The 23,510-nt window shown below is 44.4% G+C and overlaps 1 protein-coding gene across 3 annotated transcripts in view; it reads right to left on the reverse strand.

Annotated features, from left to right (window-relative positions):
• PRMT2 (protein arginine methyltransferase 2) overlaps window positions 1-23,510 on the reverse strand; it is a 40,214-nt gene that overhangs the window by 14,176 nt on the left and 2,528 nt on the right. For all 3 annotated transcript variants that reach the window (XM_081234874.1, XM_081234875.1, XM_081234876.1), the window contains exons 3-6: window positions 18,863-18,970; window positions 18,016-18,198; window positions 13,212-13,373; window positions 12,125-12,289 (exon numbers count right to left, since the gene is read on the reverse strand). In XM_081234874.1, coding sequence (XP_081091000.1) covers window positions 12,125-12,289; window positions 13,212-13,373; window positions 18,016-18,198; window positions 18,863-18,970 — 618 coding nt within the window. The remainder of the gene's footprint in view (window positions 1-12,124; window positions 12,290-13,211; window positions 13,374-18,015; window positions 18,199-18,862; window positions 18,971-23,510) is intronic.

A 23,510-nucleotide genomic window follows, 5' to 3' on the forward strand; every position in this document is an offset into this window, starting at 1 on the left:
GAACGACACTTTCAGTACGGTACTGAGTCAATTACATGAAATAGTCAACACTTTATTATCAAATGGGCTTTGGTTATGATTTTGCCCAACTGTAGGCTCATGTGAGTGCTCTGAGCACATTTAAGGCACGCGAGGCTCAGCTGTGATGTTCAGGAACTTACGTGTGTTATGTGCATTTTGAAGTTTTTTTGTTTGTTTGTTTTTTGTTTTTTGACTGTGTTGGGTCTTTGTTGCTGCATGCGGGCTTTCTCTAGTTGCAGCGAGCGGGGGCTACTCTTCATTGCAGTGCCCGGGCTTCTTGTTGTTGTGGCTTCTCCTGTTGCGGAGCACAGGCTCTAGGCGTGTGGGCTTCAGTAGTTGTGGCATGTGGGCTCAGTAATTGTGGCTCGTGGGCACAGGCTCAGTCGTTGTGGCTCACAGGCTTAGCTGCTCCGCGGCATGTGGGATCTTCCCGGACCAGGGCTCAAACCTGTGTCCCCTGCATTGGCAGGCGGATTCTTAACCACTGCGCCACCAGGGAAGTCCCTGCATTTTGGACTTTGATATTTTCAACTTATGATGGGTGTCGGGACGTAGCCCCATCATAAGTCGAGGAGGATCGTACAGAGAATCACAACATGCCAGGGGAGGAAACATGAACTGTGGTTGACAAGTTGCTGGGGCCCACTGTGGACAAGCCTGAGAGTCAAAGCTCCAGACGGGCTCAGTCACAGGGGTCCCCACAGTAAACATCAGAGAAAAGTCCCCTCGTGCTTCTGACAAGTTCGAAAGGAAGCATTTGAAATACACCAGAGTATTCTGTTCTTCTTAACAGGGTCTGCACTCAGGAGAAACTAGTTAACCGAACCTAACCAGCTGGTGAACGAGAAATATCCAACTTGAGTCCCCTCCAGCCATCCTGTCCCACCTAAAAGAGGAAAAGAAACTGAGAAGCACCTGTGAAGTTCACAGTGCAGGGGTCCAGGCTCACTGAACACTGAGACCCCAGAAGGACCACAGAACACTCCCCAACCCACATCTCACCACCACATCACTATAGGCCTGTTTGCACTGAACCTTTATCCAGTCATCAAGCCTGGCTATCAGGAGAAAACCACAAGACATACTAACAATATAAGACACACGGCGAGGCTTAGAACCAGACTCAGACACAGCAGGGATGCTGTAATTATCAGGCTGGGAATTTAACAACTATGATTCATATGCTCAGGGCTCTAATGGATAAAGCAGACAGCGTGCAGGAACAGATGGGCAATGTAAGCAGAGAAAGGAAAATTCTTGAAAAGAACCAAAAACAAATGCTCAAGATGAAAAACAATGTAACAGAAATGAAGGATGTCTTCAGTGGGCTCATTAGTAAGGACACAGCTGAGCAACAAGCCCCCAAGCTTGAGGAAATGACAACAGAAACCTCCAAAACTGAAAAGCACAGAAAACAGGCTAAAAAATACAACAACATATTCAAGGGCTGTAGGACAACAAAAGGTATAGTAAACACAAAACGGAAGTACCAGGAGAAGAATGAGAGGTGGGATCAGAAGAAGTAGTTGAAAAACTAATGACTGAGAATTTCCCCAAATTAATGTCAAACACCAACCCACACATCCAGGAGTGCAGAGCGCACCAAGCAAGATAAATGTGGGGAAAAAAACAGTAAAACTAGTCATGTCATGTTCAAACTACAGACACTCAAAAGATAAAGAAAAAGTCCTGAAAGAAGCTGGGGGGAAAAGACACCTACCTGCTGGGGAACAAAGATAAGATTTCATCTGAATTCTCAGAAACCATGCAAGCAAGAAGAGAGTGGAGTGAAATATTTAAAGTGTTGAGAGAAAAAACCCCACCAACCTAGAATTCTGAACCCTGTGAAATTATCCTTCAGAAGTGAAGGAGAAATAAAGACTTTCTCAGACAAACAAAATAGAGGGAACTTGTTGCCAGTAGACCTGCTTTGCAAGAAATGTTAAAAGAAGTTCTTTAGAAAGAAGGAAAATGATGTACAGGCAGATCTCATTTTATTGTGCTTCACAGATACCGTACTTTTTACAAATTGAAGGCTTGTGGCAACCTTGCATCGAGCAACCCTATCGGCGCCATTTTCCAACAGCCTTTGCTCACTTTGTGTCTATGTGTCACATTTTGGTAATTCTTGCAACATTTCAAACTTTTTCATTATTATTGTATTTGTTACGGTAATCTGTGATCAACATCTTTTTTTTTTTTTTTTTTTTTGGCGTTACGCGGGCCTCTCACTGCTTTGGCCCCTCCCGCCGCAGAGCACAGGCTCTGGACGCACAGGCCCAGCGGCCATGGCTCACGGGTCCAGCCGCTCTGTGGCATGTGGGATCCCCCCGGACCGGGGCATGAACCCGCGTCCCCTGCATCGGCAGGCGGACTCCCAACCACTGCACCACCAGGGAAGCCCCTGATCAACATCTTTGATGTTACTATTGCAAAAAGATTAGAACTCACTGAAGGCTCAGATGATGGTTAGCATTTTTTAGCAATAAATAAGGTATATTTTAATTAAGGTATGTACATTGCTGTTTTAGACATAATGCTACCGCACACCTAACAGACTACAGCATAGTGTAAACATAACTTTTATATGCACTGGGAAACCAAAAAATTCGTGCAACTTGCTTTATTGCGGTGGTCTGGAACTGAACCTACAATATCTCTGAGGTTTGCCTGTAGATCAGAAACACGGATCTGCATAAAGAAAGAAAATCACTGAAATAAGAAATAAAATCACAAGAAATAAATGAAGATAAAACTAAAACTTTTATTTTTCCTATTCTTAATCAATCTAACAAGTTGTCCAAAATAATAGCAACACAGTATTTAACCATTATGCTTATGTACGTATGTATATCTATACTTATATATAATAAAATGAATGAAAATGATGATACAAGGGACAGGAGGGAGAAATCAGGGTTACTCTGTTATCATAAAGTGCTCACACTAACCATGAAGCCTAAGAGTGTTAGATGAAAACAGACTCGGAACAGCTGTAAATACACATTGAAAACTGTAGGGAAACTAATTAAAAAAGCAAAAAAGAGCAAGTATAACTGCTATGCTAAGAAAGGAGAGAAAATGGAGTCATATAACATGCTCAATTAAAACCTCAAAAGACAGAGCACCTAAATATTATGGAAAATATTAAGAGAGTTGAAGAGAGAAATAGACAGCAATCCAGTAACTGTAGGGGACTTCAATAGCCAATTTTCAACAATGGATAAATCATCCAGGCAGAAAATCATAAGGCGACACGACTTAAACTACACATTAGACCAGATGGATTAACAGACCTGTACAACATTCCAGGCAACAGCAGCAGAGTATATACATTTTCTCAAGAACTCAAGGAACATTCTCCAGGATAGGTCCTATGTTAAACCACAAAACAAGTCTTAATAAATTTAAGACTGAAATCATATCAAACATCTTTTCTCATAGCAATGGTATGAAACTAGAAATCAATTACAAGAAGAAAACTGGAAAATTCACAAATATGTGGAGATTAAACAACATGCTCCCAAACAACCAATGGGTCAAAGAAGAATTCAAGAGAAATCAAAAAATATCTTGAGACACACAAAAATGGAAAAACAACACACCAAAACTTATGGGATGCAGCAAAAGCAGTTCTAAGAGGGAAGTTTACAGTAATAATGCCTACATTAAGAAAAAACGAATATCTCAAATAAGCAAATCTAACTTTGCACATCAAGGAACTAGAAAAAGAAGAACAAATTAGCCCAAAGTTAGTAGAAGGAAGGAAATAAATGAGATAGAGACTAACAAGACAACAGAAAAGATCAACGAGTTTCCTTTTTTAAAAGATAAACAAAATAGACAAATCTTTAGCTAGACTTACCAAGAGGACTGAAATATATAAAACTGTAAATGAAAGAGGAGCTATTATAACTGATATCACACAAAATATCATAAGACAGTATGAATAATTATATGCCAACAAATTGGATAACCTAGAAGAAATTGATAAATTCCTAGAAACATAGAGCCACCAAGAATAAATCATGAAGATACAAGAAATCTGAACAGACCAATTACTAGTAGGAGATTGAATCAGTAATCAAAAACCTCCCAACAAACAAAAGTCCAGGACCAAACTGCTTCACTGACAAATTCCACCAAAAATTTAAAGAATTCATACCAAACCTTCCCAAATTCTTCCAAAAACAGAAGAGGAGGGAACTCTTCCAAACTCATTTCTCATTCTACAAGAGGCCAGCATTACCCTGATACCTAAGCCAGACAAGAACACTACAAGAAAAGAAAATCACAGGCCAATATCCCTAATGAACATAGTTGGAAAATCCTCAGTACAATATTAGCAAACCAATTCAACAATACATTAAGGGGCAAAGGTCAGGGGGGTATGAATTGGGAGGTTGGGATTGGCATATGCACGCTACTAAATGTAAAACAGACAATCAACAAGGACTACTGTACAGCACAGGGAACTCTACTCAATACTCTGTAATAACGTACATGGGAAAGAATCTGAAAAAGAATAGATATATGAATATGTATAACTAAGTCACTTTGCTGTACACCTGAAACTAACACAACATTGTGAATCAACTATAATATAAAATTTAAAAAATTATACATTAAAAGGATCACACACCATAATCAAGTGGGATTTACTCCTGGGATGCAAGGATGGTTCAACTTAGCAAATCCATGAATGTAATATGCCACATTAACAAAATGAAGGATAAAAATCATATGATCATCTCAATATATGCAGAAAAAGCATTTGATAAAATTCAACTACCTTCCATTATAAAACCTCTCAAAAAACTGGGTATAGGTGGGACATACCACAACATAATAAATGCCATATATGACAAGCCCACATCTAACATCATACTCAATGGTGAAAAGCTAAAAGCTTTTCCTCTAAGATCAGGAACAAGACAAGGATGCCCCTCTTACCACTTTTATTCAACACAGTCCTAAAAGTCCCAGCACAGTTATTTGGAAAGAAAAAGAAAGAAAAGGCATCCAAATTGGACAGGAAGAAGGAAAAATGTCTCCATTTGAAGATGACACGACACTGTGTATAGAAAACCCTAAAGACTCCACCAAAAAACTGTTAGAACTAATAAACAAAGTTAGTAAAGTTGCAGGATACAAAATCAACAAAAATCAGTTGCATTTCTATACACCAACAATGAACTATCAGAAAGAGAAATTAAGAAAACAATCCCATTTATAATTATATCAAAAAAAAACAAACCTTAGGAATAAATTTAACCAAGGAGATGAAAGATCTGTACGTTGAAAACCAGAAGATACTAATGAAAGAAATTGAAGAAGACACAAACAAATGGAAAGATATCCTGTGTTCATGGATAGGAAGAATCAGTATTGTTTAAATGTCCATACTACCCAAAGAAAGCTACAGATACAATGCAATCACTATCAAAATTTCAATGGCACTTTTCCACAGAAATAGAAAAAACAACCCTAAAATTTGTATGGAACCACAAAAGACCCCAAATAACCACAGCAATCTTGACAAAGAAGAACAAAGCTAGAGGCATCACACTTCCTGATTTCAAACTAGAGTAATCAAAACTGTATGGAATTGGCATAAAAACAGACGCAGTCTGGAGCCTGTGCTCCGCAACAGGAGAGGCCACAGCAGTGAGAGGCCGGCGTACCGGGAAAAAAAAAAAAAAAAAAAAAAAAAAACAGACGCATAGATCAATGGAACAGAATGGAGAGCCCAATTAACCCATACGTATGAGGTCAACTAATTTTCAACAAATAAGCCAAGAATACACAATGGGGAAATGATAATCTCTTCAAAACAGTGCTGGGAAAACTCGATAGCCACTTGCATAAGAATGAAAGCTCCTTGAGACACTGGTCTTGCCAATAGTTTTATGGATTAGACACCAAAAGCAAAGGCAACAAAAGCAAAAATAAGTAAGAAGGACTACATTGAACTAAAAAGCTTCTGCACAGCAAAGGAAACCATCAACAAAATGAAAAGATATACTATAGAATTGGATAAAATGTCTGTAAACCACCTATCTAATAAGGGATTAATATGCAAAATATACAAAGAACTCATACAACTCAATAGCAAAAATAATAACAAAAACAACCCAATTTAAACTGGGCAAAGACCCTGAACAGATATTTTTCCAAAGAAGACATATAAATGGCCAATAAATACATGAAAAAGTGCTCAATATCACTTATCATCAGGGAAATGCAAATCAAAACCACAATGAGGTATCACCTCACACCTGTTAGGATATGTATTATCAAAAAGATAAGCAGTGGGCTTCCCTGGTGGCACAGTGATTGAGAGTCCGCCTGCCGATGCAGGGGACACGGGTTCGTGCCCCGGTCCGGGAAGATCCCACATGCCGCGGAGCGGCTAGGCCCGTGAGCCATGGCCGCTGAGCCTGCACGTCCGGAGCCTGTGCTCCGCAATGGGAGAGGCCACAGCAGTGAGAGGCCGGCGTACCGCAAAAAAAAAAAAAGATAAGCAGTAACAAGAGCTGGCGAGGATGTGGAGAAAAGGGAAACTTTGTACACAGTTAGTAGGAATGTTAACTGGTACAGACACTGTGGAGCTCCTCAAAAAATTAAAGATAGAACTACCATATGATCCAGCAATTCCACATCTGGGTTTATATCCAAAGGAAATGAAACAATTGTCTCAAAGAGATACCTATACTCCCATGTTCACTGCAGCATTATCACAATAACCAAGATATGGAAAGAACCTATCCATTGACAGAGGGATGGATAAGGAAAATGTGATTATATACATTCACACTCACAATGGCGTATTATTCAGCCATGAAAAAGAAAGAAATCTTGCCGTTTGCAACAACATGGATGAACCTAGAAGGCCTTCTGCTAAGTGAAAGAAGCTGGACAAATACTGCATGGTATCACTCATCTGTGGAATCTAAAAAAAATCTGAACTCAGAGAAACAGTAGGAAAGTGGTTGCCAGGGGCTGTGGGGGTGAAGGAAATAGGGCGAGGCTGGTAATTGGGCACAAGCTTTCAGTAACGAGGTGAACAAGGTCCGAGGATCCGCTGTACACCATAGTGACCACAGTTGATAACACTGTGCTGTGTAACTGACATTTGCTGAGAGAGTAGAACTTAAGTATTCTCACTTTACAACTAAAGGTAAATATGTGAGGTGACAGGTGTATCAATTAGCTCAATGGGGGCAATTCATTGACCATGTATACAGATATCAAATCACCATGCTCTACACTTAAATACCTTACAGTTCGTCAGTTATACCTCCGTAAAAGGGAAAATAGGTAGAAGAAGTGAGCTTCAGGGGAGAGGAATTTAAAAACTGAGAATTTTGAAAACTTGGAAATGGGCTATTAAGTGAATATCCCATCGATTTATGAAAACATATATTTTTTAAATTGGGGTATAGTTGCTTCACCATGTTGTGATGGTTTCTGCAAAGTGAATCAGCCATATGTACACACATATCCCCTCCTTTTGGGATTCCTTTCCCATTTAGCTCACCACAGAGCACCGAGCAGAGTTCCCTGTGCTATACAGCGGGTTCTCATTAGTTATCTATTTTATACATAGTAGTATATATATGTCAGTCCCAATCTCCCAGTTCATCCCACCACCCCCTTCCCCCCTCGGTCTCCATATGTTTGTTCTCTATGTCTGTGTCTCTATTTCTGCTTTGCAAATAAGTTCATCTGTACCATTTTTCTAGATTCCACATATATGCCTTAATATACGATGTTTATTTTTCTCTTTCTGACTTACTTCACTCTGTATGACAGTCTCTAGGTCCATCCATGTATCTACAAATGACCCAATTTGGTTCCTTTCTATGGCTGAGTAATATTCCATTCTATATATGTACCACATCTTCTTTATCCATTCATCTGTCAATGGACATGTAGGTCACTTCCATGTCCTGGCTATTGTAAATAGTGCTGCAGTGAACAGGGAACACTCTTGCGCTGTTAGTGGGAATGTAAATTGATACAGCCACTATGGAGAACAGTACGGAGGTTCCTTAAAAAACTAAACATAGAACTACCATACAACCCAGCTATCCCACTACTGGACATATACCCTGTGATAATATGTATCTTAAGTTTACTTTTATCAAAGCATGTTCATGTCAGGCTCTAAACCAACATATGTGTGAGCACTGAATTAATTCATGCTGATTAAACTCCCTACCTTTAGCTGCTTAAAACACACACACACACAGGGAAACAAAAAAGCAGAAAAAGAGAAGAAGAAAACAACAAAGAACATGGGCAACAAATAGAAAGTGGTAATAAATACTGTGGGTGTCGATCCAACTAGATCAATAATCACTTTGAATGCCAATGGTCTAAATACACCAGTTAAAAGAGAGATTGTCACAGTGGATCAAACAACAAGAAACAATTATACATGGTCTATAAGAACCCACTTTAAATATACAGTTATAGATTAAAAGTAAATGGATGGGGGATGTGGTCCAGTGGTTAGGACTCTGCGCTTCCACTGCAGGGGGCACAGGTTCCATCCCTGGTTAGGGAACTAAAATCTCACATACCCTGCCGTGCAGCTCAAAAGAAACAAACAAAAAAGTAAATGGATGGAGAAAGATTTACCATGTAAACACTAATCAAAAGAAAGCAGAAGTAGCTATGTTAATTTCAGACAGAGCAGACTTCAAAGTAAGGAAAGTGATCAGGGATAGTGAGGGGCTTTACACAATGATAAAGGGACAGCTCTCCAAGAAGACGTAGCCATCCTTAATGTGTACACACCTAACAACAGAGCATCAAACTGCATGAGCAGAAAAGTGATAGAACTGCAAAGACTAATAGACCAACCCACTGTCAGAGTTGGAGACTTTGACAACCCTTTCCCAGAAATGGTCAGAGGCAGCAGGCGGAGAACCAGTAAGGACATAGGTGAACTGACCACCACCATCAATCATCAGGATATAACTGACATTTACCGACTACTTCATCCAACAACAGCAGGATACACAGTCTTTTCAAGCTCACACGGAACATTCGCCAAGGCAGACCACATTCCGGGACAAAAACAAACCTTAACAAATTTAAAAAATAGAAATAATACAGTGGTCTCTCAGACCACAGTGGAAGTAAACTAGAAATCAGTAACAGAAAGATAACTGTAAAATTCAAAATACTTGGAGATTAAACACACTTCTAAATAACAATGGGTCAAAAAAAGAAATCATAACAGAAATTGTTCAAGTATTTTGAATTTTGTCAAATTTCTGTGCATTAATTGGTAGTCATGTGATTTTTCTTCTTTAGATTATTAATACAGTCAATTACATTGAATGACTTTAATATACTGAACCAGCCTTGAATTCTGAAGATAATCTCTCCTCTGTTGCAGTGTGGTGTTCATCTTATGTATTGCTCAATTCAATTTGCTATGATTTTCAAGGATTTTTACATCAATGTTCCTGAGTGTTACTGGTCTGTAGTTTTCATTTTTTGTACTAACTTTGGTTTTGGTATTAGTGTAATGCTGGTCTCATAAAATTAATCAAATATTTTATAGTTTCTCTATGTGCTTTGTTCTTAGAAAGAGCTTCCCATCAGATACATTTTTAGTGATTGTTTCATGTTTCTTTCCTTAAAAAAAAAAAAAAAAAAAAAAAGCTTAACTCTATAACCCATCTGGAATTTATCTCAGCATATGGTGTGAGGAAGAATCTAACCATTTTCTCCAAAATAACTGCTTCGGCCCCATGTTTGAATGATTATATAGCTGTACCCCACTGAATAGAAACCTCTTATTATTATAAACTAAACACACGTATATTTGGGTTTGTTTCCCAACTTTCTTCATGTCAGCAGCAGAGTAGGGAGATTGGGGACCTGAGGTCTGAGAACAGGCAGTGGACAGGAGGGGAGATGCCAGGGAGGCAAAAAGCACATTAGAAGAGGGGCAGCCACAGGGCACGGAGGGTTCTGTGCGGGACACGGTATGGCCCAGCTGATGGGTCTGTGATACTGCCGGACTCACAGCCCCGTCTCCACGTCTGCTACTTGGCCCACAACGGCCACACGGCCCCTCCTGGTCTGCACAGAACCACCAGGCCCTCCAGTTCCACGTGGTCAGGCACTTCGCCCTGAGCCACTCGGTACCCCAGGCTGTCCTCACTGTCCTGTCGCCACAGTCCTCACTACCCCTCTGACCACACGTTCTGCAGTGGACAGGCGGGCACCAGAGGGCCGCGGGTTTTCTCCACCCCTTCATTGCACGTGCTCTGCTGCCCCCGTGACCACGCCCCCTCCCGGCCCGGCCACGCCCCCTCCACGGACCCTGCACCTGCGGGTGAACAGGCCTCCCCAAGCCCGCTGGCCCACCCCTCTGTCCCCCTCCAGCCCTCTCCTCAGCCGCCCCCTCGGCCGGCGCATTCCCAGCGGCCTCTGCTGTGTCCCCAAGGCCCCGCCCCCGCACGCCCCAGGGGTCCCTGCACCGTCCCCCCTCTGCTCCGCAGGCCTCACCATGCCCTGCAGTCCTGGGGCCTCCGCATCATGACCCCTACCCCACTCCTTCCAAGTCCTGGACGCCGCTGGCTGGCTACCTGACACACGCACATCCGGGGAGGCAGACAGCCCAAGTCCAGCCTCCCCCGCTGGACCCATGGAGTCCCGCCCCCGGCCCACACCACTGGGCTTCGGGCACATAGGGACAAGGACACCGAATCCCAGGTTTCTGCGCCCCGCCCCCTCTCCACCCCCCGCACCCCTCCCCTCCTCCCTCCTCCCCTCCCCCCACCCCTCCTCCCTCCTCCCCCTCCCCTCCCCCCACCCCTCCTCTCTGTCTCCACATAACCCCTCCCAGGGGCAGAGCAGGACCCCAGGCAGCCAGGCTTCCCCGACCCGCACTGCGCCAAAGGACACATCACCACAGCCCGGCTCTCCGTGTCCCCACCACCCCAAGGTGCTCAGTAACATTTACGGAAAGAACGCTAGCGTGCTGGGGGCAAAGGCCAACGCCCGCCTCATGGATTAAAGGGGTAGCAAGTCCCTTTTTCCCGTGCAGCATCTTGTGAATCCACAGCTGTTATTAACAACAAAATTATATCATGGATGCTGAGTCTATTTACACTCTACCTCCAGACAACACAATTTCAACAAGGCTAAAGGCCCAATGTCACTTACTATCACTTTCCTCAACCTTTGCGACCTGTAAGAAGCTAGGCCAGCACTCTTATTATTCACATAAGTTACTCACTCACTATTTAAATGGATTTCTTGCTGGAAACCCTGGTGGCGCTCCCCTCCCCTTCCCCCAGCTGTCATTTTTCTGGGTTTTGACAGAGACTAAACTTCAGACTGCTGAGCCAGAAAGGGGGCTGGGCTGAGGGTCTGAGGAGACCCGCAGGCCCGGCTTCCACCCACCTCTCACTTACCCTTGGAGCACAGTGAGTTCATAAGCAGGGTGGGTGGGTAGAATCAGAAAACTCTCCACCCTGACCCACGTGAGACTGGGGAGAGAATGTGGGAGAGCCTGGGCCTCGGGCTGGTCATGGATGCAAATCAGGCGCTGCAGACAAAGATTCTGCTGGCATTAAAAAGCCACACATCGGGGCTTCCCTGGTGGCGCAGTGGTTGCGAGTCCGCCTGCCGATGCGGGGGACACGGGTTCGTGCCCCGGGCCGGGAAGATCTCACATGCCGCGGAGCGGCTAGGCCCGTGAGCCATGGCCGCTGAGCCTGCGCGTCCGGAGCCCGTGCTCCGCAACGGGAGAGGCCACAACAGTGAGAGGCCCGCGTAATGCAAAAAAAAAAAAAAAAAAAAAAAAAAGCCACACATCAAGCACTGGATATTCGCAGGTTCCCAAAGAGAACAGAGTTTATGTAAATCATTCACGAGAAAGTCACATTAACTTTGATTTAGATTCCTCATAAAAGCATTTTTTTAATCAGTTCAATATTCAAGACATTGAGCCAATGTTCACACAAGAAATCAAAATTACACATCACCTCAGGAAAAAAGTCAAAATGAATCATGATTTATGAAGATTCCAGAGCCCAGAGCAGCCGCCCCAGCAGTGCCCGCTGCCCCTTACCAGCAGGCAGGTCCCCATCCACTCGGACACCAGCACGTCCACCTTCTCCGGCAGCAGCACGTCCTCCACCTTCTGCTGGAACACGGTGATGATGTCAGCGAAGCCGTTCTGCATGACCAGCTGCCCCGTGTGCTGGGCCATCTCACTGGCCTCCACCGCGTACACCTGCACGTGACAGAAGCACCATCCATGCACGCCCCGACCCCAGACCGCGGCCCGCTGTCCACTCCCCCAAGCTTGAGTCTCCTCGGCTGAGTCAGAGCCAGCAACAGAAGGCAGGCAGCGTGCTGGACAGCAGCGGTGGACGGCGGACGGCCACGCTGTGCCGCCTCCACCTGACGGAGCCCTGGGAGGACCTGCCTCTACTCGTAACTCCACTTTCTGCCTAAACGCAGACACGGGGCTGCAGGTGGACAGAAGCCTCTGCACCCACGTGGGCCGCCCACCCCAGAGCCCCAGGTTCCAACACACGCAGCGACACAGTCGGTAACCAACACAGGAGGTTCTTGGCACTCAACTGAACAGTCAGACTTTTAGGGTAGCAGCGGCTAATTACAAATCCAGATCCTCAGGAGGTCCTGAATGCTACGTCCTGGTTCTGGCAGGGTCTGGACTTGGGCGGTCACTGCCCTGCAGTCGCACCTGTAAGCTAGGAACCTCATCCACCTGTGCTGGGGCCGTCGAGAGGCGGCACCTCTCCCTGGCCCAGACGGGCTTTAACAGGAGGAGGACAGGAGCCCAGCAGGAGTCCCAGAGAGTGGTCCATCCTGTCCCTGCCAAGGGTCACTTTCGGTGGGGGAGGACACGGGACGGTGGTCTACACAAGCAGCCCAGCCCAGACACGTGGACGCACGTGTCTCCTTGCATGACTGAAATAAGTTTCAAAAACACAGCCCACCAGCTGCAACTCACTGGGATATTTTCTATTCTGTCCTATGCACCCTGTGCTGTCTGCGACTCATTAAACCCACGTCGCAGCCTCTGGCGGGCTCAGCCTGCAAGAACGCGCCGCCGGTTTCGCCCACGTGGTGGCGCTTCACCAAGACCCGGCTTCGAAGTCGTGAAAGAGCTGCTGCCTCCCACTCACGGCTCTAGGCTGAGCATAATGTGCACAGAAGAGGCTGATGATGCCAGTCCCACAGCCGACATCCAGAATCACTTTATCTTTCAGGGATTCTTTATTCTGCAGGATAACGCTGTGGTACTTGGTCGTTCGTGGCTGGTCTGCCAACATCTCCAAGTGAAGTTTCTAGGGGAAACACACAGGAAGGGAGGATCACTGCCTGCGGCTGGAGCTGTGCCGAGCTCTGGCTGAAGGCGGAGGGTTACAGCCTGACCTACCCACTCGGCCCCGCCACCCCACACCTGAACTACCAGTGACGGCGTTTAAAGAGTCAAAGGCCAAAATATGCAGCAGACACAAGTCAGAGCAGACAGTGAAGGAATGACAGGGAAGTTTCCGGAACCCTCCCCGCTCAGCGCGCTGCGCCGCCCCAACAGCCAGGCGAGCGGAGGGGCAGGTGTGGACCACGGAGACGGCGGCGGAGGAGCGGCCACGTTCCCGTCCAGACGCAACGTGGCCACGATCCGCCCAGAGCGAACGGCCAAGACTGGGAGAGGCTGCGGGAGGCGCACGCCGCCCCCAACACGTCCTCTCCGCGCGGGGCCCCGCAAGGCCCCTCACATGACCCCCCTCGCTGCCTGGGGACAGCAGGAGCCTCAGCGCTGGAGGGAGGAGCGACCCCGCTGGCGCTCGGGCCTGTGCGCAGGTCCCCAGCCACACTGCGGGCGGGACCCCCAACCTGAGGACACGCTCCACGGGAATCGGCCGGTCCCCAGGGAGGCGGAGCAAGGCTCCTCCAGACAGTCTGGGGCCACAGAGGCTGCTGGAGCCCCGGCTGCCAGCGAGGCGGCGTCCCCAGCACCCATCCCCACGCCCAACGCCATGGAGACCCAGCTCAAGCGGCACCACGCACCGAGGGACAGGCGGCCCGGCCCCCCAGACCAGGTCAGCGCCAACAGGAGGCCTGCATGGGCCTCGCGGGCCCCGTGCCTCCTAGGAGACGGACAAAGGGAGGCCACCGGGCTGGACGGAGTCGAGACCCTGCTGTCCTGCCTGTGGGGCCACCTGACGCCGAGTCAGAAGCAGGATGCGGAGGCCCCAGGGGATGAGGCCGGCATGGCTGCATTCGCCTCGGACACGATACACTTCAGAGCGAAGAGCATCAGGTCGTCACAAGACAGGGATCACTTCAGCGAGAGGACATGACAATTCTAAATATTCTTGTACCTCACAACAGAGCTTCGAAATACACAAAGCAAAAGCCAGTAAAACTGCAACAGAAACAAATTCCCAGTTATAGTCAGAGACTTCAACACCCTTCTCTCAGCAACTGACAGAAGCAGAAAATCAGAAAAGACAGAGACGTGAACAACACTTTCAGCCAACTTAATCCAACTGATAGAACACTTCACCCAGCCATACACAATAATACACAAAAATATCTAGGAACAGATTTACCTAGAAAGGTACACAACCCTGTATGATCAAAACCTTAGGGCTTCCCTGGTGGCGTAGTGGTTGAGAGTCCGCCTGCCGATGCAGGGGACACGGGTTCGTGCCCCGGTCTGGGAAGATCCCACATGCCGCGGAGCGGCTGGGCCCGTGAGCCATGGCCGCTGAGCCTGCACGTCCGGAGCCTGTGCTCCGCAACGGGAGAGGCCACAACAGTGAGAGGCTCGCGTATCACACACACACACAAAAAAAACCTTAAAACTCTGACACATAACACAAGGCTTAAGAAATGAGAAAAGTCATCACAAAGATGTCACTTCTCCCTAAATTAATGCACGTTTTCCATGTAACACATTAGAATGCAGGACAACTGTACGGGGTGGAGCAGGAGCACAACACAACGATAATAAAACTAGTTTTGTTGCGCAAAAATAGAAATGAGACTTTTCTGATAAACAAGAACAACAAGCAACAATGAACAGGCTGGGGAAACAGCATAAACAGGCCTGAAAGAGTTACGCCATCTTGGTTATTCTTTAGCTGTTACTACTGACAAACACTGGTAGCTAGACTTGTCTTTCACAAAGCTAAACAAAGCTAATTACTCTGATTCCACATGAATCATACCCTGCACCTGGCATTTACTCTCCATGCATTCACTTGTAGCAAATCACCCCTTGTATCTGTTTACATTTCAGAAAGAAGGTCGCAGGCCGATAACCCAGAGATGAACAGACCCAATTACCAGGCTGCCTGACGCCAGCAGTGACTGTTTTAAAATACTGCAAGAAGAAGAAGAATGCAAGACCTTCACCACTTTGATCCTATCACTTATCCTGGACTGTGAGTTCCACCTATAATACCCCCTGTAATTCCCCAGAACAGGGGGGCACAGTTCTTGAGGCGCTAGCCTGCTGGGTCTTCCCTTTGCCTGGCAAAGAAAATACAAAGCCTCTCTATTCGGCATCGGTGCACAGGGAGCCAAAATGCACTGGCAACAGTTTCAAAAAAATAAACAGACGAGGCCATGAAAATGCTAAAAATTAGGAGAAATACTAGAGGCCTAGCTCTTCCAATCATTAAAAAGCATCTGGACCTGCAGAAGAAATAACCAGATCAATGACACAGAACAGAGATTCCCAAAACAGGCCCTAACAATTTGACATATGATAAATGAGCGTTTCACATTATGCAGAAAAGGAAGAGTAACCAAAAGCTGGAACAGCTGGATATTTGTGGGGAAATTAAGTCGGAATTTTACCTTATTCTTAACAAGTAAATTCTGGATTGATTTAAATATTTCATTGTTAAAAAAAATGCAATCACAAAAGTTCTAAAAGAAAGCATGGATATTTATAATCTCGGAGTGAAGGCCTTGAAAATAGGACACAAACGCAGAAGCTACAAAGAAAAGAAGGACAAATTAGACCATATAAAGATAAAAAGTTCCATGGGGGAAAAACAGCAGCAAATGGTCAGTGTGATACATACAAATACAAGCTAAACTGCCTATTTAACATATAAATTGACCGAAATCAAACGAAAAATGGGCAAATTATATGAAAGTTTATCAAAAAATAAGAAATACAAAAGGCCAATAAGATATGAAAGAAGATCAATCTCACTTTAAAAAATGGAAATCAAAACCGAGATACATATTTCACCTTTAAGACTGGAAATCTTTTTTCACTCTGAAGACTTGTGGTGGTGAAATACACCTTCTATGCTGTTGGTATCTTTCTGGCGGGCAGCTTGGCAAGATCCACCCAAGTAAAAAACACATACATACACCCTTCAAATTTACCCAGTGAAAATTCCAGCAAAGGTTTAGCAGGATTTATGTAGGAGGACATCCATTACAGCATTGCCTGCTGTGACGGAAACTAAACATGATCCTTTTCAAATCAACACAATACTCCGCAGCTGCTGTAAAGAACAGACCTTCAAAACAGTACAGCTGCGTGAGAAGAGCAAGGTGAAAAACTGTGTGTGAAACTATTCCTCTTCTATAAATTTAAAAGAATAAAACAGATGCAGCTTAGATTTGGAAGAAGCATAAGCACTGTTGCTGAAAAAAATCTCAAGGAGCAGAGTGAGGAGACAGACTTCAGATTATCACTATGTCTTTCTTAGTAGATGGTTGCCATCTCTAAATATGTACACACATCAGGGGGTTTTCATCTCCTTTAACATGTTTAATTGTCAAATATGACATACCTACAAAAAAGTACACTAAAAAGTACTTTAGAGTTTACTTAACATAGTTACATTCCAAACACTCTTGTACCCACACCAGAACCCTACCAGCACCCCGGAGCATCTCACCCGGCCTTGGCAAACATAGAAGCCCCCCTTACCAGTAACCCCCATCCAGATTCTCAGGGGAATCAGGTCCCTGATCTCTAGAGCTCCACCACTTATATATACATTCATAGGCAACACCTTTTAACGCTGCCTTATAACTTATATAATTGAATCAAACATAAGGTATTCTTTGATGTCTTGCTTCTTTCACTCAACATTGTATTTGCAACGTTCATCATGCATTTAGTTTTATTTAGTTTAAATTATAAACAGGGTAGTCTGGACCACAGGACCTTGGGTCTTTATTCACATTGGAAAAAAAACAAACTAATAAGTTAGTTATTTATAGGTATTACTGTTGATTTATATAATTTTTTTGTATTTCTTTTTTTTTGTTGTTGTTGTTTTTTTGTTTTTTTGTTTTTTTTTTTTGTTTTGCGGGACGCAGGCCTCTCCCGTTGTGGAGCACAGGCTCCGGACGCACAGGCTCAGCGGCCATGGCTCACGGGCCCAGCCGCTCCGCGGCATGTGGGATCTTCCCGGACCGGGGCACGAACCCGTGTCCCCTGCATCGGCAGGCGGACTCTCAACCACTGCGCCACCAGGGAAGCCCTGTATTTCATTTTTAATGTAAAAGTTATTATTTTTTTAAATACTGAGAAATACTCCACTGCTCAAACAATATCTCTAAACCAGTGGTCTGCACATTACAGCCCGTGGGCCAGTCCAGCCCACCACCTGCTTTTATATGGCCTACAAGCTAAGAATGGCTTTTACATTTTTAAACGGTTTTTAAAAACCAAAAGAAGAATATGACACATGAAAATCATATGGAAGTAAAATTTCAGTGTCTATGGATAAAGTTTTATTGGAACGCAGCAGCCCTGCTCACTTGAAGTTCTGTACAGCTGCTTCAGCATGTGGATGCCAGGGCTGAGCAGCTAAGGTGAAGAAAACATCTGTGGGCCCTGCTCTGAATGATGAGTAGAAGCCCAGAGATTATTTGTAAACTTAGAACCTAAAACTCGCGAGCAGCGAGCGCCAGCGGCTGGGCGGGCAGGGGAGTCGGTACCAGGGTCCCATAGCTGCCGAAGTACTCCTCGTCCTGCCACGAGTCCTCGGGGCCCCAGTCCTCCAGGCGCTTCCCCAGGTGGTTCGCGGGGATGTACCCGCAGCAGCCGGCACGCTCACCCCACCACCAGTCGGCAGTGGTTTGTCTCAGGATGAGAATTTTTTCTCCTCTCGAAAAGCTGAGCTATAAAAACATACAGAGAAATGAAAATTAAAGAAAAACCTGTAGTTCGTATTTCCGTGATAAATCCCCCATCACTGGGGCCCAAGTCACAGCAATTTCGAAAAGGAGTCAATGGGTAAATGCATCAACTGACAAGATATGAAAATGATACCAGGATTTTAAGATTTTTGTGGAATATCTACACGAAACAAAAGCACACCTTAATTGATTTTTTTTAAAAAAAAAGATTAAACGTTTTCAAACAGTGTAAATTTCTTAGAACAAAATTTCTAACAGCCCCTTCACCGTAACTCAGCTAGGTGGTAGCTGATTCGGTTACTGGAGGCTTATGCTAAGAAATTCCTATTACAAAGTAAAGAATGCTACATTCAAGTAAATATTTTTATTTTACACCCCATTTTTCATTAATTAGAATAGGTTCTAAGTAAGAGTTTCAAAGCAGAAACTGAAGCAGGTACCTCCACCCCCTGTTCCTCACCCGGGAATCCTTCACATCAGGCTTGGGACCTGAATTTTTTAGGCTGGGAGGGTCACCCACAGGTCTCCTGTGGCAGTGAAGTATCTGAATACTTCTTTATTTAAATCTGCTATGACTTCTGCAAATTTTACATCTAATCCTGTCCCTGAACATGCTGAATCCACAAAGCATAACCCACATGGCTACCTGCGTCTCATCAGTGGCAGAATAGTCTGCGATGGCCACGAACTCCTCGGGGTGCACACTACCCTGGAGGTTCCCCTCCTCGCCCTGCACGGCGGGGTCCTCTCCCTCCTGTTCAAAGCAAGGGAGAAAGGGAGGTGACTGTGGGGCTGCCCGTCCTCTCCGCCCTTCTCTCTGCCTGTCTCTCCATCTGTCTCACTCCGCCTCTGTCTCTGCCTCCCTGTCTCTCTGTCTCCATCTCTGTTTCTGTCTCTCTCTCTGCCTCTGTCCTCTCCATCTGTCTCTCTGTCTCCGTCTGTTTGTCTCTGTCCCTCTCCATCTGTCTCTCTGTCTCTGCTGTCTCTGCCTCTCTCTCTGTCTCCATTTCCATCTCCGTCTCCGCCTCTGTCTCCGTCCCTCTCCATCTCTGTCTCCGTCTCTCTCTCCATCTCTGTCCCTCTCCATCTGTCTCTCTGTCTCTGCCTCTCTGTATCTCCATCTCCACCTCTGTTTCTGTCTTTCTCCGCCTCTGTCCCTCTCCGTCTCTCTGTCTCTGTCTGTCTGTCTCTGACTCTCTGTTTCCATCTCTGTGTCTCTCCATCTCTGTTTCTGTCTCTCTCCACCTCTGCCTCTCTGTCTCTGTCTCTGTCTGTCTCTCTTGGCTCCAGGTTATTAGGATGGTTTCAAACCAAGATTCACGTGACCACGTTTTCATCCTACAAACACTTGGGGTCGTCTCCACCAGCAGAATGAAAGGATCTCACCCTCCCTCCACCTTGACTTTAGTCTCTAGTACAGAATGACTCGCATCCTTAAGCGAACGTCAGAGAAAGAACAAGAAGGAGGCACCGCGAGTGACCACTTGGTGACTGACCCCATCAGCAGCAACGCTCTGAAGGTGGCGACCGGCCCAGGTGAAAGCAGCCCTGTCTGGGCGTCAGACCCGAGGGCAGAGCTGGGCGGCCGTACTGAGGGCCCACAGGGGGCAGGGCGCAGCCCTCGGGGCGCACTGCTGCTCAGGACTCGGAGGGGGCGCCCTGGGTCTCGGCTGCACGCAGCCCGCCTCCCGTTACGTCCAAACGGGTCTCCCTGGAGGCCACCCCAGAGGCGGCAGGGCCCCAGCTCGCGATCCAGTTCACTGCAGCAACCCTGCCCGGACATATGTTTAACAGATTTTCCTAAACATAACCACCATTCATGTTCATTTTAGAAAACATGTGGAAGAAAAGAGCACAAAGAGGAAAAGTAAAACTAAGTGTGAGCTTGCTCACTGGTCAGAGCTCAATGACGGTAACACGCCACCGTTACAGTGCTTCAGGCTTTCTTCACGTGCACACGCAATACCTCCTTACATGGTGTTTACCGGGATCATAAAATTCTGCCTCATGACATATTTTGCACTTATTAAATTCTGAACATTTTTCCCATTATTAAATACACTTCTAAGCACATTTTCAGTATCTCATAGTATTCCATTCCATGAATTACTGTAACTTATTTATCAAATCTCCTATAAACATTTAAACTGTTTTCAGTTTTGACTAGTATAAATTATGTTAAGGTGAACTTCAATATGAATCGGTCTGTCCCTGATAGTTTTCTTAGGATAAATTCCTGAATATGACACTGAGGGTCAACATCTTTTACGGCTTTAACACCACCACCCGATGCCTTCCACGGGGCGGCCACTTGAGCTCCTGCATGCGAGGACAGAGCCTCGTGAGTTCCCTGCGCCTGATCAACAGTGGATGTTCATCACTGCAGCCTCTGCCAGTCTGAGGGCGAGAAATTACCTCTTGGTTACCTCCATTTGCCTTCCTTTGATTATTAGTGATCAAACATGATTTTACCTATACACTGGTCATCTTTTTATTTTAATAATCACCTGTTTGTATCCTTTGCACATTTTCCTATCACAGTAAAGTGATTCATTTCTGCTCTCCCTCCCTCGTCCTGTCCGGCTCCATCCGCGCTGTGTGTCACCGGCCCCCCACACCCACAACCCTCACGGTCGCCTGGTCTACATGGAGTGCATGGAGAGGGAGGAGGGTCCCCACACCTCCCATGCTCGTGTCACACGTGCACGCACACAACTTATTTTTCCTTTTGACATCACTTTTTGTAAAAGATACCAGTTTTAAAAAATTTTTCTTTTTTCACTCACACAATAACTTGTGGCAAACTCCCCACCTGCAGAACTCTACATAACATACGTATATATGTTATGTATGTACACATGTACATACATAACATATGGCTACATAACATTTCGCAGCGGGGATTCTGCCTGAGGCTTAAGTCATCTTCGACTGATGGACTTGCTCTGGATGTCCAGTTTTCTACCACCACAAGCGTCTGTGCACATTTATCCTGACACGATGACACTTTCTCTCTATGGGATAGACTGACAGGGCTGAAACGTAAACATAGTTTTCACTCAAACATTTGTCAGATTCTTTCCATAAAGGATGTGGCACTTCACACTTCACCAGCAGTGCATGGAGTAACCGTCTTTAATTTTTGCCAGAGGAATAGGTGTAAAGACTCCAGAAAAGGTAAACATGTAGGGAAACACTATTACTTATACTTTATAAAAAAGACTTTTGACAGTATAGAGAAACAATAATAATTTTTTGTGGGGTTTATAGCATATATAGAAGTAAAATATGTTACAACAATAGCACAAAAATAGCGGCTGGTAAATGGAACTAATTTAGAGGATTCTTGTGAAGCGGTCAAAAAAAAAGACTAGAATAGGTTAAGGATGCATATCATAATTTCTTGGGTGACCATTAGAATAATATTGGGGTGGCCAAAAAGTTTGTTCAGGTTTTTCCATAACATCTTCAGAAAAACCCAAACAAACTTTTTGGCCAGCCCAAAACAGTACAGCTAAAAAGTCAACAGAGGAGATAACGTGAATTATAGAAAATATTTTATTAATCTAAAAGAAGGCAAGAATGGAGAAAGGTAAAAAGGAAGAATTGTGACAGAAAACAAACAGCAAGATGTTAGGCTCATGTTAGACTTATGTTACATGTTAATGGACTGAATACTCCAATTAAATGGCAAATATTATCCGACAGGAAAATAAAAGACATAACTATAAGCTCTTTACAAGAGGAACACTTTAAATATACGGAGTTAGTTTGGCTGAAAATATAGGTATATATGTGTCCGTGTGCCATGCAAACACTAAGACAAAGTAGATGCAAGGCAAGAAGTATTAATAGGTAAAAAGAGAGACTTCATAAAAATAAAAGGGTCAACCAATCTAGAAAACAAAAACTAACCTAAACAGATGCACCAAATAACAGAGATTCAAAATATATGAAGCAAGAAGTGATAGATCCAAAAGGAAATAACAAAAAAATAGACAAATCCACAATCACTGTGGAGATTTTTGAAACGCATCTCTCTCAGTAATTGATAGAACAAATGGACAAAATATCAAACAGGATATAGATTTGAGCAATACTAATAACCCATTTGACAGTGAAGACATTGAACACTACACCCAACAACTGCAGAATAACTTAGTCTCTGCAAGTGCCCATGGAACATCCACCAAATAACCCTTACGATGAGACCATAAAGCAGGCCTGAATAAATTTCCAAAGATTGAAATGTTATATTTTCTGACCAAACATAATCAAGCCAAAATTAAATAACAAAAATATAAAATTTCCCAAGTTTGGAAATTAAGCAACACACTTCTGAAGAGCCCGGAAATTTTCTAATTTCCATTGTCATATATTAGAAAGTATTTTAAGTGAACAATAATGAAAATACAATGCATTTAAATGTGTGAGGTGCAGCTAAAGCAGTGAATAGAGGAAAAGTTACAGCTTTAAAGATATATATACACACACACACACACACACACACACAATATATATGAAAAGAAAGGTTTAAAATCAGTGATCCAAGCTTCCATCTCAGGATGCTATGAAAAGAGAAAATTAAACCCAAATAGAATAGAATAAAGGAAATAAAAGCAGAAATCAATGAAATAGAACACAGATGGACAAAGAGAAAGTTAACAAAGGTTTCTTTGAAAACATAAAATTGATAAAATCCTAAAAAGATAAAACGCAAACTGTGACTATCAGGCGTCTCTTCTGTGATGAAGAATGCTATTACCAGGATGAACACAAATGTTATTGAAATACTACCATGACTCATAAATAACCAGGAAAACTAAAATCACAAGATACCATTTCTAACCCACAGACTGACCAAAATTAAAAAGCCTGATGTTCTCAAGTGTTAGCAAGCACTTTGGGCTCCTGGCAGACCTGTGAACTGGTAAACCACCTGGGAGAACAATTGCTCATTATCTAGTAAAACTGAAAATATGCAATCCCTTCCATCCTACAATGCCATTATTGGGTAAATACCCTGGAGCACATGTGCACAAAGAGACACACTGAAGGATGTTCACTGCAGCACTGTTTGAAATAAAGAAAAACTGGAAGCAATGTAAGTGTCCAACAAAAGGGAAAGAGATAAAATGTGGTATATACCTAACGTACAACAGTAAGACTGAACAGACCTACATACCTACCTGTGAATATGATACATTTCATATAAGGAACACACTAGAGGGACCATCCTTCAGGACTAAACCAGCTGTACCCATACATTAAAGACAAATCCCTCAAAAGTAACG

The sequence above is a fragment of the Mesoplodon bidens genome (assembly GCF_964165515.1).
Source record: "Mesoplodon bidens genome assembly, chromosome: 5".
In the NCBI taxonomy this organism is placed as follows: domain Eukaryota; kingdom Metazoa; phylum Chordata; class Mammalia; order Artiodactyla; family Ziphiidae; genus Mesoplodon; species Mesoplodon bidens.